Below are 17,785 nucleotides of genomic sequence, written 5' to 3'. Positions count from 1 at the left end.
CCTCAAATAGGATGATTGTTTTTCCATGCGCTGCGGCGGATTGATTTTCGAGCCTGTTAAATGAACCACATGAAGTCCTGAAAGAGCAGGGTGGCTGGTGGTTACACAGGCCCTTTTAGAGTCTGTTCAGTGTTGTACAGCAACAGAACATTGTGCCCTGCCAGATATGATGTCATTTTTTAAATCCCCCTTTTAAAAAGCTTCACCAGGACTCTCACACGGAGATATATACATAGCAGACTTGGATCTGGTTGACATGGTAGAACAGATTGCTCTGTCAGAGTCATAACTGGGACAACATGTAAACCAACACAGTTCATTTACATTTTTTGTTTTTGCCTAATTTAGCGGTGCGGTAATAGTAATTTGTTTTGGTAGATGAATGAGTCAACAGAGCAAAGGCATGCGAGTCATTTTCTGTGGCCTGGTTTAGTCTCGTGTGGTGTGTATTTGTTGTATAAAAATGGTTGTGAAGGTTTGCACCATAGGTAGAGGTGTAACATTTGATCTATTCTACTCAACCCCTCCTTACCATAGCACCAACATTTTTATACTGTATATTCATATTTATTCTGCACTGGAATTCTCTTCTACTCCTTCTTTAGACACTTTATATTTTATTGTATTTTTATTGTATTTTTATATTCTATTGCTTGAAGTATGCCTAGGTTGTTCTTTTTACTTAATTGTGTTGTTATTGTCTCTGTGTGTAATGCTGCTGCTACACTGTCATTTCCCAGCTTGGGATAAATAAAGTATATCTATCTATCTATCTATCTATCTATCTATCTATCTATCTATCTATCTATCTATCCATCTATCCATCTATCCATCTATCCATCCATCCATCCATCTACCAGAGGTGTCAAACTCTGGCCCGCGGGCCAAATTTGGCCTGCAGTATAATTATATTTGGCCCGCAAGGCAATACCAAATTATTATTATACAGTGCAAATAATACTACAAATCCCAGAATGCTCTTCTCGTGTTTTGGCTTGAACACAGTAGATCAGTGTGTAGCAAACTGAGCAACAATTAAAGTTGTCTTTATGCACTTTTTCTTGCTAGTCCAAGGCTTGAATGGTTGCACATTCATTGAAGGATATTATTATTAGTCATTTGGTTTATTATTGTCATTTTATTCTCACATTTAATTTTAGCCTGTGGAAAAAGATTACTGTTAAATTTAAATTTAAAGAAGGCCTCATATAAAATAAAGGGACATACGATTTTTATTTAAATTTTATTTAAGAAATGAATGCCATTGATGTGTTATATCAAGCTTTGTTTGTTCCATTTCGTTTGAACTTGTTTAGGTCAATTTTTTCAATTAATATCAATGTTGGCCCGTGACTTTGTCCAAGTTTTACATTTTGTCCCACTGTGTATTTGAGTTTGACACCCCTGCCATAGACCCATTTTAGGGGAGGTGAGGGAGTCTGGGATGGCAGGAGAGAACAGTAAACACCACAAAGAAGTGGCATACTGTACATCATCAAAGCTGGGAACATGATGAATAATTTGAGATGCAGCTCAGCACTGTGTGTCATGTTTTTCTACTCCTACATCTGTAAAAAACATTATGTTTTGGTTAGGCACTCATTCAAATGTCTAAGTTTAGAGTCTATAAGGGCTTGGAACATTATGTTTGAAATGTATGATGGCCATTCCTGTGCTCAATAACCACCATGACTCCAAAAATGTTGGGACATTGGCTAAAATGTAAATAAACAGAATACGATTTTGCAAATCCTTAGTTACATATATTCAATTGAAAATTGTGCAATGACTGTACATGTTATGTCCAAACTGTTAATATACACTCAAACTGCATAGGATACAATTGATAAAACATTTTTTTTTCTTTATATATTTTTTATTGGAAATTAGCATTCATAAGCATCAGTACAAGACATAACTTATTCCACAGCTGTTTTCCACATTTTTGTTTTTTAAAGGGTACATTAGAACAAAGAACCACAAAAGAAAAATAAATACAAAACAAAACAAAAAACATAGTATTATAATAATATATAGGGAGGCAAAAAAGCAGAGAAACAGAAACATTAACAATTATGCTAATAATACCAATACATAAATAAACACAGGATGCCAAGTATGCTCATTAAAAAAATAAAAAATAAAAAAAGATTTAAAAAAATACAATTGATAAAAATGGTCAAAAATCAAAAACCATTTAAATGAAGAGGTTGCATGGTGACACCTTCTGAACGCTCTAGGTCTCTAGTTTGTGGCTGTAAAGTTTTATGAGGCTGTGATTATCTTAGACAGTCATAACAGGTCATTGTATACAAAAAAAAAAAAAATGAAATGAAATGCTTCTATTGGGACAAATGTCATCACACATCAATAAAATTGGCATCAGCTTTCCAGTCATACACAATTCATGCAATTCCTGCCAGGGCTGCTTGGGGATAGACCCCAGTATGCAGAAATATAAAATACAATAGGCCCAGCATGTTATTTGCTCAAAACTGCAGGGGATCAGCATAAAGTGGGCATGTCTGTGATGGGGAGACTTGTGGGTGTGCATCCATCCAGCCCATTTTTTATTCAGATATGTTAATATGTTCATATAGTTCCAGTGTATTCACTGTATAAAGTTGGCAGATGTAACCCTGCTGTGCTCAGATTCCTCTGAATCTGCCAGAAAGTTTGAATTTCACAGTTTGATGGAAGTTGTTCCCTGTCCACGAGTGAGAAGTCAAAACTAGTGAAGAGTGACGATAGCGTGTAGTAGAGTTTCATCTACAGGTGGTTCAGATTTTGTGGAAGCATTGTCTTAATCAAAACAATGGACTTCTCTTTTTTGTGTAATATTGAAGACAAAGTGGGCAATCAAACAAAAACAACTTAGCAGACAGACAGTGAAAAGTCTCTGACTCAGAATTTGTCTCATCTGTCAGCAGAAGCTCGCAGTGGCAGCCAGGTGCTTCATCTGTTTCTCATGCAAATGTGCAGTGCGACTTGACCCAAATACAGAAAATCTGCACAGGATCATTGTGGGGTTTGTTTCAGAGAGACAAAGCAGCACATCCAGTTAATTTGGTGGATTCCTTACGGACATAGTTTGTGGCCCTTTGCTGATTTTGTGTGCATGTGCATGTGCATGTGTGTGCATGTGCATGTGTGCATGTGTGTGTGCGTGTGCGTGTGTGTGTGTGTGTGTGTGTGTGTGTGTAGGACAGACAGATGCTTTCATTCATAATAAATGCAAGTCACTTTACAGGCCTGGCGAACATTTCCCTCAAATGTTCCCACATAAGTGGGCTCCTGGCTGACATCATCCCACATTGCACGCATACGTGTGTGTGTGTGTGTGTGTGTGTGTGTGTGTGTGTGTGTGTGTGGCTGTGAGTGAGTGAGTGTTTCCTTCTGTTAATGCTATCACAGTCTCTGTCTAAGACTACATTCACACAGAGACGGCTAAATCCGAAAATTCTGTTTACATGTGAAAACAACGTGATTCTGAACACATTGAGACAGTTTCAGTTAACTTTCTCAGCAAGAACTCACTGGACACTAAAAATACCCAAACAGTAGGAGAACAGCTACATCTCTTGATAGAATAAGTACAAAACTGCAGCACAGCCTCGTGAGGGCTTGGGGTGTTCCTAATGACTATTTTTCTTAAAGTTAAACAGAAGTTTAAACTTAGACTTGTTGTTAATGTGAGAAATCACTAAATCTAAGGGCTTAAACTTTGTTATTTAATATTGGTTATGCTATCAGAGCCATTTGAAATTCTTAATCAGATTTGTTACTAATCAAATCAATGCATCTCATGAATCGCACATCTGGTGTTAAATCTGATGAAACACCAGATAGGAATGTGTTCTAGGAAGCGAAATGGTTCAGCATGGGTATAATTGGCTTTTCAGTTTAACCAGTGACTTTCAGCTGACTGCAGCCTGTGGTTGCTTTGAGAAACGTTCTGTATTTAACCCTTAATAGGGCACTCATTGAAATACTTGCAAATTCCAAATTTCAACCCTAGAGAATATTGGAGGATATTACATAGTGCCAGAATGTGTAAAAAACAATTTTTTTAACCCTTTATCAGGCAAAGAACTATATTTGATAACTTCAGGTAATATTTCGAGAAAAAAGTTGCAGATTAAAGTGGCAAATCTACAAGAAAAAAAGTCGCTGATTTAAGAGATTTAAAGTGGCAAATCTGCGCGAAAAAGTCGCAGATTTACGAGAAAAAAGTGTGAAAAAAGCAACTTTTGTCTCCCAGATTCACCACTTCAACCCTTAATAGGGCACTTATTGAAATACTTGCAAATTCCAAATTTCAACCCTAGAGAATATTGGAGGATATTACATTCTGCCAGAATGTGTAAAAAAAACATAGGAAAAAAATATTTTGAGAAAAAAGTTTATGAGATTAAAGTGGCAAATCTACAAGAAAAAAATGCGCAGATTTATGAGATTTAAAGTGGTGAATCTGCGAGAAAAAAGTAGCTTTTTTCCCTCTTTTTTCTCATAAATCTGCAACTTTTTCGCGCAGATTTGCCACTTTAAATATCTTAAATGTGCGATTTTTTTTGGTGTAGATTTGCCACTTTAATCTAATAAATTTGCAACTTTTTTTTTCAAAATGTTACCTGTAGTGACCAAACATAGTTCTTTGCCTGATAAAGGGTTAAAACGGAATAACGTAAAATTGAAGGCTTTTATGGGGAAAAAATTCTGTTTGTGTTTTGTTGTGAGACAACTCCTAGACGGATGTCATCGTCAGAAGTAAATTTACACATAAAGTGAAAGTTAATGTACAAAACTGTACACTTTTATACAACACTTTAAGCTTTAACACTTTTTTGTTTGTAGCATAGTGTAAATATGTGGCAAAGATTTCAAATAAGAAGCTGGAAGAGGAAGAAATGTTTTGGTGGATACGTGATTCTACCAGGTTACCAGATTATCATCATTTTTCAGGACCTCCCTGTCCGTAAAGGCTTTCTTTCTCTTTATCAAAAAATTTTGCAGCCTCTATGAGGCTTCAGTTGCTTTTTGTGACTTTTTCACCATGAAAAAAGACTGCTTTTTAGCCCAAAGCTTCCTTTAACTCACACACTTTTTCTGCCCATAGTGCGCTGCCTGGTGGGTAGTTAGCATGGACGCTTTTATGAGACGTACTAAAATGTCTCTCCACATTTTACAGCTCTGCCGCTGCCACAGTTGCCCCGAAAATGAGACATACACACTTTTCTTTAACTGTCATAAACAACAACTTCCTTCCAATCACTGTAAAAATGGCAAGTTTTCTTTCACTTTTCGGCCAAGTTTTTCTTTATTTTAGGGGGTAAAATGGCATCTAGCTCCCCATCGTAGCTGTGCCCGCTAGCTTGTCTCATATATACATTAAACATTTTGTTTTAAAATGTTTATATCCAATATTGTCACTTTCAAATCTACATCAATGCAGGTGTTATTGGTTCAAAAAGAACAGCAGCACAAATCAGTAAAATTTTTAGATGGACCTTCAATGTAAATAGTGCTATTTTTTAGAGGTTAGGCAACATGGTCTCACAGGAATCCGTGAAATAGCCACGGATTCGCTTAACTCAAAATCTGTGGAATAGCCACGGAATAACTCAAATTTCCGTGAAACTGACACGGATTTTGCTACAATGCAAGTTAATGACAATGACAATGAAAGTCATATCCCGTGGCTATTCCAACATACAAAGTGATTATGTACATTCACTGAGTGAATATTTAGAAAATAAAACATATATTTCTCGCTAGAAATGTGATCAAAATCCATTTTTATGCAGAAACTAAGTCAAAATATTGATTTTTTTCACTAAAAATGAGAGAACTGTCCGCCATGTTTTTTGTTCTGACCGCCAGGACCTTAAAAGTCACATGACTTGGAACAAACCAATAGGGAAAAATATTAACTTGCATTGTAGCGAAATCTGTGTCAGTTTCACGGAAATTTGAGTGATTCCGTGGCTATTCCAAGGATTTTGAGTTAAGCGAATGCGTGGCTATTTCACGGATTTCTGTGAGACCAGGTTCGGTTAGGAATCGGGCTTGTAACTGGAGAGTCGCTGGTTCGAATCCCGGTACTGACAGGTCAAGGACTGAGTCAGTCCCCTGCATGCTCCTTGCATGGTGTGTTCACTTGTGTGTAACAAAGGGTTAAATGCAGAGGTTGAATTTCCTCAATGTGGGATTAATAAAGTAATCTTCTTCTTCTAATCCAGCAGCTGGTTGCATGAAGAGTTATTTCAACTGGTCAAGATTTTCTGTGGTTGACCACCGCACTAATTTTCATAATTTCCTGTTTAGTTTTTTGTTATTGCATTTTTACCTTTATGCAATAGGACAGCTGGATATAGAGGAGTGCACTGGGTCTGGGTTTTAAACCTGCAGCTGCCAACAGCAAGGATTTGAGGGACTCTAGCAGGGAGCTACCAAGGCATCTCATATTTACCAATTTTAGTGTGGACAAACTATTAATCTAAGTAAAAACCTGCGGCACATGCTTCATTGTCCAGTGAAAAACCTTTCCAAGATGCAGCAAACGGTGTGGTGTGCAGCTAACACTGGGTTCAGACGCTCGAGGCTATACCAGCTGACACAGTCTGACCTTACCTTGAACTGTATGCTGTTGCTCCCTTAGCTAGTTGAGATTATGTATTTTGTTTCCTGCCCGTAAGAGATCCACTGACTGTCTCTCTCACTCTCACTCTCACTCTTACATGCACACACACACACACACGCTCACTTAAGTGTGTCCAGGTAACGTAGGATGGAAAGAACCGTAAAACATGCTGGAAAGTAATTTGTGAGTTTTGAGTTTTCAGTGTTTGTACTTTGTGGTTGTTGCTATCTGAGCTGACCCTACGTGACTGATGCTATCTGAGTATTTGCAGTCTGTTGGGAAGCTGCTGTTCAACAGAAAGGGGACTGGTTTTAATAATCTCACATGTGGCTTCTTCATCCATTGTACTGTAAAGGGAATGCGGTAGGAATATTAGCCTCAGGTTAAAGGGGCTGCTGGGTTTATCATCAGGTTCTTCACTCCCTCTTTTTCTTTTCCACATACACAATGCAGCTATTCTCAACCTTGGAGTCGGGACCCCAATTTAGGCCATTTTGTGTCTTTTTTTGATCATTCTGTGGTCAATGTGTGTGTTTTTTGGTCATGTTGTTTCCTTTTTTTGGTCATTTTGTGTCTTTTTTTAGTCATTTTGTGTCTTTTTTGGTAATTTTGTTTCTTTTTTGGGTCATTTTGTGTTTTTTTTTGGTCATTTTGTGTCTTTTCTGGTCATTTTGTGTCTTTTTTGGTCATTTTGTTTCCTTTTTTGGTCATTTTGTTTCTTTTTTGGGTGATCTGAACTGTGCGTGTGAGATTCTGTTCAGAGATCGGGGGTCGCGGACAACATGCATGTTAAATTGGGGGTCGCGACTCAAAAAGGTTGAGAACTACTGCTCTAATGTATGAAGCAAGACAGCTGGCTTAATCTGGCCTCTTGAATTCTCCAGGTGTGAAGCCGTGTCCACAGCGATCACTGTGCAGCGTGGGGTTTATTTCAGACATGTGCTCACAGCTTGACGCCGGTTCCAGATCCACAAACCCTCTGACAAATGTTCCCGGCATTTTCCGAATGATGATCCAACATGTTCCCTCGCCTGTCCCCTCCCCCACCCCATCTTATTCTTTTCCTGTGTGCATGTGTGTTTTTATAGACAACAGGTCACCAGTAGTGACTCTCCTTTCTTTTCCTCCCTCTGGCTGCTCCAGTTATCAGCCTGTTGTTCACAGAGCTACTGTGGCTCACTCTTCATGTTTGCTTTTCTCTTCATACTTTGTAGCTGGTTTGTCGAGAACCATTGCTTTTTTGTTTAGAGATGTGTTAAGAGTTCAGGGCAGGCAGATGTCGGTCGTTGTTTAGGCTCTGGAAGACATCAAGCTGATACGATGCGAGGCCAATGCTGCACGGACCCTCGCTTGGATATTTCGAGCACCACATCAGAGAGATGGGAGTTATTCAAAGAGCCGTAAAGAGGAAATGTTAACCGAGAGAAACGGAGAGAAGAGGATCGTTGCCTTCTGAGAAGTGAACTAGCTTTCAGGGTAATGAGCAATATGTGAACTTGTTAACTAGGCCTGTTCTCTTTGACCTTAATTTAAACCGAGGATTAGCCATCTCATCAGAGTTCTTGGTGAAAAGCCAAGGCTTGTTTTGCCTTGAGCGAACTCAAAAGAAGGATTGGGAAGGAAACTAGCTGCTCATTCCCTGAGAGAAAGCTTTTGCATATTTCCTTTGGCAAGGAACTTGAAGCGATTAAAAAGCTAATTTATTTGGACCGACTTCAAGAAAAGAAAAACACCGCATTTACATTTATTGCAGTAATGGATTTGGATCAGTTCTATAGCTCAGCCCAGGAGCATGCTGTTTATCTACCTGAATTCAGCTCATCAAAGGATCCAAGAACTTATTGATAATCTCCATCTTCTCAGGCAATGGAGCTTCGCAAGAGAGTTAAGCTGAGCAAGCTAAAACATCACTTTGGACTTTCCCAGGATGCACCAGCTAAAGGGAGATGCAGCAGTAACATGATGTGGGGGGCAGAAAGGGCTAATGCCTCTCATGAGGGTAAAAGGGAGGTTTGTCTGCTCGGAGGATCCGGTGCTTGTTCCGGTTCATGCATTCTGCCCCAGTGGCCTTGGCGACAGTGCGTTTCCATGGCAGCAGGGCTGTTATTAGCTGGGCTGCTGGCACTGACTCAGGCCTGGTGCGTCAACGCCATACATGAGAATCTGCTGTGGTTCTCTCAGCTCACGGTAGGAGTTATGACACTGTGTTAACAAGATCCATGTTGCTGAAATGGCAAATATGTCTTCACAAACCAGCTTTTCTGTGTGTTCACTTTTGCTGAATTTTCATCAGATTAACACAAATTATGTGTAAAAGAAGTGCATAGTGTCAACTTTGCACAGACAGTGTTTCCCACAGAGCAGATAGCAATCTGTGGTGCTCCACTGACACCGGTAAAGTCCTAAATTCTTTAAATATATCACTTTATTGACATTTCAAACATTTTTAAGGCGAGAAAGTAGCCACTTTGATCCCCAGTGCGTCGTTAATTTGTCTAAATACCAGCTGTTTACAATTTTGTTGCGCTACTCAAGCTAGCCGTCGTGAGCAACGCACTTCCGGTTACATTTATAAAAATGTGTTACAAAAACGCCTGTTGCCCTTTACAACGATATAATTTGTGCTTTTACTTTGAAAACAGGAAGCTACCCTCGATGTAGCTAGCTTGAAGCAGACGTTTGGACTGCTCTCGTCCCGTTAACGGCATTAGCGGCAACCATTCAATATGCCTTAACGTTACCAGAGAGTCTTGCCAGCTCTGAGATCGGCCCGCTTCATTGTAAACCATTTATTTATTGGTGTGAATGTATTTATTTATTTATTCTGTGCGTAGGCTAACGTTACGGACGTTACAGTTTTTTTAATGTCCTAGAGAGGAGAAAAAAATAACAGAAACACTGTGTCAGTTAGCGTCAGTGAATCATGATCTATGTTGTTGAGTAACTCCAGTTTTGGCGGTTCAATCAAGTTTATTCTTCTCCTGTCCACATGTGCCACTGTCCTTAACCAAGACCCTGAACTCCAGATTTCACGGCCAACTCAGCTTCGTCAGTGTGAGAAATTGTATTGAATCAGAAGCAAATTGTAAAGAGCTTTTTCTGCTCGGTTAGAAAAGTGCTATACTCAAATGAAACCCACTAACATAAGTGATCCAGTTGCCTTTATTTTTCATTTGAATGTACTGTGATGTTGTCATGTTTGACTATGAAAAAGAAACCCATTTACAATGTCACAGCAGCTGAATACAAGGAAAAATGGGAGATGTCAATTTTGTTTTAATTATGTGAAAGGAACTTTTTTCTCTGACTGCTGCTGTGGCAGAAAAGTATTTTTATTTTATTTTTATTTTTTCTGTCTGCGACTCATTTTTTATAAAATCTATGTGCTAAATGAAGGAATACCATCCATCCATGATCTTTTAACTGCTTATCTGAACTCTTCACCCTGGACAGGTTGCCAGAATATCGCAGGGCTGACACATAGAGACAGACAACCATTCACGCTCTCATTCACTCCTACGGACAATTTAGAGGCACAAATTAAATCTAAGCTGTATGTTTTTGGACTTGGGGAGGAAGCTGGAGGACCCGGAGGGAGCTCACACTTGCAAATAGGGGTGTGCCATATCGTATCGTTCACGATAATATCGGTATATTTTTTTTATGGTTAAAAAAATGCATATCATGATATTGGCAACATTCCTACTTCTTGATGTAGTGGCGTAAGGTTGACACTTACACAACTGACAAGCTGCCCTCCAAACACACTGCTGCATTATGCCGTTTGTTAGCCACGAGCTAACATTAGCTAACAATTAAAGTTGTTTTAATCACAAAAAGCTACTTACTCTCTGTCGCTAAACACATGCAGCTTTCAAAATAAGAGCACAGTGTGTTAACAGAATCCATCCAAAAAAGATGCCTTAGATAACACATACAAGAACCTTTATTGTCCTTTACAAAATGTCATTAAAATATGCCCCCGGAACCCCTAAATGGTTATTTTTATTATTTGCTCAAACTCAAGAGTCAAGAGTAAACGTTTTTGTATTTGGCAACTGTTGAGATTTGCACTTAACACTACATTTTAGATTTTTATTTATTTATACAGACTTTAAAAAATCATATTTCTATATCTTTTTAAGTATTTCGTAATATCGTGAAGAATAATCGTTATCGCAAAAATAGCCTGAAATATCGTGATATTCTTTTAGGGCCATATTGCCCACCCCTACTTGCAAACTCCACACAGAAGAGCTGCAAAAAGGAACCAAACCAGTATTTTTCTAAATTTACCAATTTAGATAATTTAGACATCATTTATTGGGAAGAAGGTTGTCATTTAACAGTCAGTTATATAAAGTATATTTGCACAAAAAACATTACATGCATGGTAAATTTCCGTGATTGAATTACATCGAGGCTTTTGGGGAGCTCTATTTTTCAAGGGGTTGGGTGGGAGGGTATTTTACACATGCACCATCTCTGGGGGGACCAGAGAGAAAAGCAGTTTAAAGGTCTCTGTGTGTGAAGCTTTCAGTATTTTTGTAGCTTCTAACTGAATCTCTGTGGTTTTGAAGTTTAGTTTCTCTCCTGTGTTCCTGCTTGTACTTTCAGTTATCTGCTTTAGTAGAATTTATTCATCTGTATAGGAGTCCTGTTAACATGTTACTGATTATACTGCATTACAAAAAAGGCTTTCAAAATGACAAAACAGCATGGGACTTTTATTCTGAAAAATATATAGGAAATTAAATGTGTTTGTCACTGAATTAGAGTCGAGTCGAGCCAGCGCATGTGTATGGAAAAGGGGTTTTAGTATGATTGAGTCATTGAATTAATTGTGAAGGCTTTTGTGTCCATTAGTTGTTTTTTATAGTCTTTTTATGAGGGATGAGCTTTTAATCATAAGTCCTTACTGGAAAAAGATTACATAAATGGTGTCGTAATAATACTCAGAAATATGCTTTGGTTTTTAATGGCAAGATTTTGAGATCCCTCGGAATGATTCACATTCAACTGTGGAGGGACAGTACGACTGGAGAAACGATTTGACAGACTTTTAGTTACATCACAAAGCCAATATGTCAAATAAATTTGTCATTATGGTCCAAGAATTTGCTTTTAGTCAAGCACATCTGTAAAAACTACAACCCTGATTGCAAAAAAAAGTTGGGACGCTGTGAACAATGTAATAAAACAGAATGCAATGATTTGCCAATCCTTTGCAACCTAAATAATGATACGATATCTAATGCTCAAACTGGTAAACCATTTTATCTTGTGAATACGCACACTCATTCTGAATTTCATGCATCCTGTTTTTATTTAGTTATTTCGTTTTTGGGAATCTGGGTTGTATCTGCAAACTGAACATGACAGATTGATGGAGTTAATATTCTGCAGCTGGTTGTTCACTGTTTGCTCTCTGTTTTTACCCCCCTACCCCCTCCCAAGTAGAACACTAATCATGCATGGCAAGCAGAAAATCTCTTGGGGAGACACACACACACACACACCTTACCTGTCTTATTGTTACTGTTGAGGATTACGAGTGTATTAGCTGCTTTGCCTCTATCCTCCATGTTTCTGTCATGCTATGCCAGGATATCTGTTTTCCATATTTCAGAGAACAGAAGTCTTTGGTTTCATACAACTAAAATTCTCTTTGCTTTCAGGAAGTGGAGCGGGAGATTTCGTTTCGGACAGAGTGTGGACTGTATTACTCCTACTACAAGCAAATGCTGCAGGCCCCGTCCATACAGGAAGGTAAACACTATGTTTATTATATTTTATATTATATTGGCCTTTTCAAATATCAACCTCAGTCAATGCCATCGCACCCTGAAAACAACATGGTCTCACAGAAATCCGTGAAACCACGGATTTTGAGTTAAGCGAAATCACGGAATCGCTCAAATTTCCGTGAAACTGACACGGATTTCGCTACAATGCAAGTTAATGACAGTCATATCCCGTGGCTATTCCAACATACAAAGTGATTATGTACATTCACTGAGTGAATATTTAGAAAATAAAACATATATTTCTCGCTATAAATGTGTGATCAAAATCCATTTTTATGCAGAAACTCAAAATCAAGTCAAAATATTGATTTTTTTACTAAATATGAGAGAACTGTCCGCCATGTTTTTTGTTCTGACCGCCGGGACCTTAAAAGTCACGTGACTTGGAACAAACCAATAGGAAAAAATATTAACTTGCATTGTAGCGAAATCCGTGTCAGTTTCACGGAAATTTGAGTGATTCCGTGGCTATTCCACGGATTTTGAGTTAAGCGAAATCCGTGGCTATTTCACGGATTTCTGTGAGACCAGGTTCCCTGAAAAACATGGGATGGGAACATTTGTGTACCGCAACGGAGTCGCTCCCACTTTTGAGTGCACCTAATGCACGTCTGCATTGACAACAATTAATTTAAGAGCTCAAAGAACATGGCATGTGTCTAGGCTCACACCCAACATTTCATGGATAATTTGATAATTATTTTTTTGTAAAACTTATGCAACTTTTTTTCCCCCACACAATAACAACACCCGACAGCTGTCTCTACCCACTCTTACAAGGAAAAAATAAACTTTTTCCCTTTCCAATTTCCAACCAGAACAAACCACTCACTGTAGTTTCTTGTGACGCACAGTCTGCTCTGAAGGAAATTAGTCTAATTATGTGTTCCCATTATCATGTACAGTTCCTTTATGGAAACTGGCCCAATTTTCCACCAAAGCAAATAATGGAGCTGTAGCCTAATCAGCTGAAGAACCGTCTGACCCTTCTGTCTGTCTCAATCTGTGCTCATTTATTTTACTGTCAGCAGAACGGCTTCATATGTAGAAACTACAGTAGTTACACTGCACTACACTGTCAATCAATATGTGCTGTGTGTGAGTCTGAGTGTGTTTGTGTGCGTGCATGACTAAATGCGTGTGTGCATGTTTGTGTATGTATACTTACAGATGTGTATGTGGGGGAGGGAGGGGTGGGTTTTGTCATTTTTATTGTTTGTTTTTATTCTTATTTTTTCTTTGTAAAGCACTTTGTGTTGCATTTTTATGTATGGAAAGTGCTATATAAATAAAGTTTGATTTCATTTGATTAGTTGGAGTTAGAGCATTAAGGGTACAGGAGAAAAATACAAGGATGGCATAATGGAAGAAATGAGAAAATAAAAGATTGACAGTGGAAAGGAAAAATATGAGGTAGGAGAAAGTGAGCAAGGTTAGAAGGATGTGTGAATAGTGAAAAGTAGGTATAAGAGGTATAATGTCAGGAGCTTAGACAGGTAAAGTGAGCTTGATAGTGACAGTTTGAAATACAGATAAAAAGGAATGAATGGAATGGAGTGGGTCTGGTGTGGGGGCCGTAATGTGTACTGTGTTTATGGGGGATAGTGCTGGTTTTTATGGTTTTACATGAATCAAGAACACAGCAGTGATCAGGCTGACGCGTCCCAGCCTGCAGCAGGAACTCGCTTCTCTGCTGCAAGTTTGGTGTCACACTTTATTCCAGTCAAACCACATACATAGTAATGATACTGCTCCCAGTGCCCAATTTGGAATAAAGACACCAGTGTGTGTAGCCTCATATAACGCCAGTACCAGTCTTTTTGCATGGCACAATAATACCATTGTTATAGGATAATTCTAGTTTATTACAACATTGGGCTGATTTTGAGTCCAGATTTTTTGCCAATAATACTCAACAAAGATGAGAAACAGATGGACAACAAACATTAGCCATTAGTAAATAAATCCCCAGTAGCCACCTCACTCTTACACTGAAGGATAATGTATTAGGACGTAAACCAGGGGTGTCAAACTCAAATACACAATGGGCCAAAATTTAAAACTTGAATAAAATCGCAGGCCAACATTGAACAAATAAACCTTTTAATATATACCAAACATGTTTTGCTTTAACATTAAATAAGGAACCAGCAACGCTTATAAAAATACAATATATAACTAAATAGTGCAGACATGCAAAATCAAATTTCAGATAAAAAACACATCAATGTCATTAATTTAGTAAATAAAAATTAAATAAAAATCGTATGCCTCTTTTCTATTTGCATCCTTCTGATTTAAATATCAAAATAAACTTTTTCAACAGGTTAATAAATTCTGCCTTTCTTTTCGCCATTTTTGGGAAGGGGTAGCTGGGAGACAGCTCTAGCTTGAGGTTGCTATGACGACTGTCACAGAGGAGCGTTTCTGGGTCCTGTCCTGATTGACGCGCCAAAACAACAGCAGGGCATTGTGGGATTTGTAGTATTAGCGGTGAATGCGCCGTATAATACCGGCGGGTCAGCTTTTATAGTACAATAATAAGATAATAATTTGGTATTGCCTCGCGGGCCAAGAGTTTGACACCCCTGACGTAAACAATAAAAAGCAGCATTTCAGCATTTCATGTGGTACTACTTGGTGTCGTGGGGGAAGGACCAAGGTGGATACAGGATTTCCTGCAGGAAGTTGTTTAGCATAAGTAGCTCCTGATGCATCTCCTCTGATGATCACTGTATTTAGTAAATGACTAGAGCCCTAAAGTCATTTTATAGGCATATATTAGTTTATCAGATATATCGATATCTGTGTAAATGTTGATTGATACGGGGCAATATGAAAACTTTTCTCTTTACTCAACTCAACTCAACTTTATTTGTAAAGCACTTTAAAACAACCACAGCTGCAACAAAGTGCTGTGCATAAACAAACAGAACAAGAGACAATAAAATAAATAAAACAGGAATAAACACTAAAATAAATAGATTCATTGCTTTTTAAAAAAAAACAATAAATAAAAGCAAACCATAAAACACTAAAAACAAGAGCAGAGTCTCATGCGTGGTTAAAAGCCAAGGAATAAAAATAGGTTTTAAGATGAGTTTAAAAAAAAAAAAAAGAGAATATAATGTAAAAAAAGATGCTCTGTTAATTTAGGAATGGTGTCATCACATAGTTGATCCAGCAGGGCGTGCTCCAGCCTACAGTCTGGTGATATGTACTGTGGGAAACACTGACACTTTTAGAATTTTGGAAGAAAAGGCAGTACAGCATTAGTTAGTTATTTTAATTGAGCAAAAGGAAGTGATGCTTGAGGGCTTTCAAAGATCAAATGCACTGATGGGTTCAGACATCCATTGTGCTCTCTGCAATTACGGAATTTAATTCAAGCAGAACAGAATCTGTGGTTTTAGTGGCTGACAGAAATTCAAACACTGTTATTGTTCTTTCACAGCACTGTACTCTATAAATGAGGGAAGGCAGCTTTGAGAAACCTCTATAGCCTTTCCTCACAATAATAAATGTTATCAGTCTATGTCACTGTGAAGAGATGGTGGCATTTTTAAAGTGTGTGTGTGTGTGTATGTGTGTGTGTGTTTCTAGGGCTCTCAGATTTGATCCATGACAACTTGACAGAATCCAAGAGGACCATTAATCTCCTCCAGCGAATGAACATCTACCAAGAGGTCTTTCTCAGTGTTCTCTACAGATTGTTGCCCATACAGGTAACACATCACTCACCTGTCAGCTGTTTACAATTGGCTTGTAAAACACAAAAGATTAGAGTAATGACCGCCATTATTACAAAATGATTGACTGTGTCTGTGGCTTTTCTTGTCATTTTGGCCCATTCTCGACGTGTGGAAAAATAATATCACAGTCAAATATTAACTCTTTTTGTCATTATTAACTAACTTCCTGGTAGTGTTATGAATGATGGCCATATTAGGAGACTGTCAGGTATTTGAGGTGCTGTGGCATTTTACATTTTGGTCTTTATAGCTGACATGGCTTGGCACACTTGCACTTGTCACACTGGAGGAAAAGGTTTCTGTATTGGCATATCAATTAACTGAGAAACAGTTACTTAGCTTCCTCAGAGATCTCAGTGTGACAAGGCTGCCGGGGAGTGAAATATCAGACCAAACTTTGAAATGTCACAGTGTTCCTGAGTGCCTGAGTCAGTTGCTGTCACCGCAGTCAACTCTCTGTGTGTTCATTTTGAACGGCTAATGAACTAATGGCTTGTGTGTGTGTGTGTGTGTGTGTTTCTTTGTGTGGTCCAGGCCTATCTGGAGCCAGTATATTTCTACATTTACACAGTGTTCTCGCTCCAAGCGGTGTATGTGATCGCGCTGTACCTCACAGCATGGCTCCTGTCTGGTTCCTGGCTGGCTGGTACACTCACTGGGATCTGGTACATCCTCAACAGGTGGGTAGTAACTCTATGTGCTTGTGGAAAAGAGCCCGGACTCTGTATAAGTAAGCATAAGAAGACATTAGTAGCATGTCTGTGCCTCCTGAAGTCTGGTTCAGTATGAGGAAGACTAATTCGGATCCTTTGGTCCATCCATCCATCCATCCATTTTCCTCTGCTTATCTGGGGCTGGGTTGCAGGGGGCAGCAGGCTAAGATATAACCAGATATGATGACACTGCAATTTTAAATATGTTTACAGTGCAGTAACTAAACATATTTCATCCTCAAATGCATTCCAGATCCTTTGGTAATTAACTCAAATGAGCTATTTGTAAAAGAGGTTAAAAATAAATGTCACTTTAACCATCTTTCTGCTCAACATTGCTGTATTGAAGAAAAAGACTCCAAGTAAGTATTAATGAAGTAAACCTGTCTAAACACCACAGGTTTCAGTCTTTCAAGAAAAATCATTAGATACGTTTCCATTCACCTGTTATGTTAATTGCAAGTAATTTTGTGCATTTTTACACTGCACTTTTAAGATTTCATGCTCAAATGCATGTAGTTGTACTGAGGGCCACTTCAAGTGAGGGTGCGGGCCGTATGCGGCCCCTGGGCCTCCAGTTGCCCATCCCTGATCTATACGATGGAGCACCTTTCTCCTTTTACTCTGCCATGAACTGAGAACTAACATTAGATCAGCCTTCTTGAGTGTCGCCATGTTTGTTTACATTACACCGTGCAGCATTTTATTTTGTGATTTATGTTGTGCTCCCTCTAGAGGAATTAACACGCGTTGTACATAGACAAGAATGTGAACATTTATGTTCATGACGCAGACGGTTTTCTATGCATACACATGGTTAAAAGTATATTTGAGCCCTAAGTCATACCAAGCGTTCATGCATCTAAATCTTTT

General features: G+C 38.5%; 1 protein-coding gene across 3 annotated transcripts in view; it reads left to right on the top strand.

Annotated features, from left to right (window-relative positions):
- Positions 1 to 17,785, top strand: part of dpy19l3 (dpy-19 like C-mannosyltransferase 3) — an 83,411-nt gene that overhangs the window by 8,738 nt on the left and 56,888 nt on the right. For 2 of the 3 annotated variants that reach the window (XM_059351684.1, XM_059351676.1), the window contains exons 1-4: positions 7,835 to 8,827; positions 12,319 to 12,409; positions 16,051 to 16,172; positions 16,734 to 16,879. In XM_059351684.1, coding sequence (XP_059207667.1) covers positions 8,507 to 8,827; positions 12,319 to 12,409; positions 16,051 to 16,172; positions 16,734 to 16,879 — 680 coding nt within the window. In that variant the 5' untranslated portion in view covers positions 7,835 to 8,506. Of the gene's footprint in view, positions 1 to 7,834; positions 8,828 to 12,318; positions 12,410 to 16,050; positions 16,173 to 16,733; positions 16,880 to 17,785 lie in introns of those variants that run through there. The other variant, XM_059351692.1, reaches the window with a different exon arrangement.

The sequence above is a fragment of the Centropristis striata genome, chromosome 2 (assembly GCF_030273125.1).
Source record: "Centropristis striata isolate RG_2023a ecotype Rhode Island chromosome 2, C.striata_1.0, whole genome shotgun sequence".
NCBI classification, from domain to species: Eukaryota; Metazoa; Chordata; class Actinopteri; order Perciformes; family Serranidae; genus Centropristis; species Centropristis striata.
The sequence above is the reverse complement of the archived record's forward strand: the minus strand, read 5'-3'. Positions and strand labels throughout refer to the sequence as shown.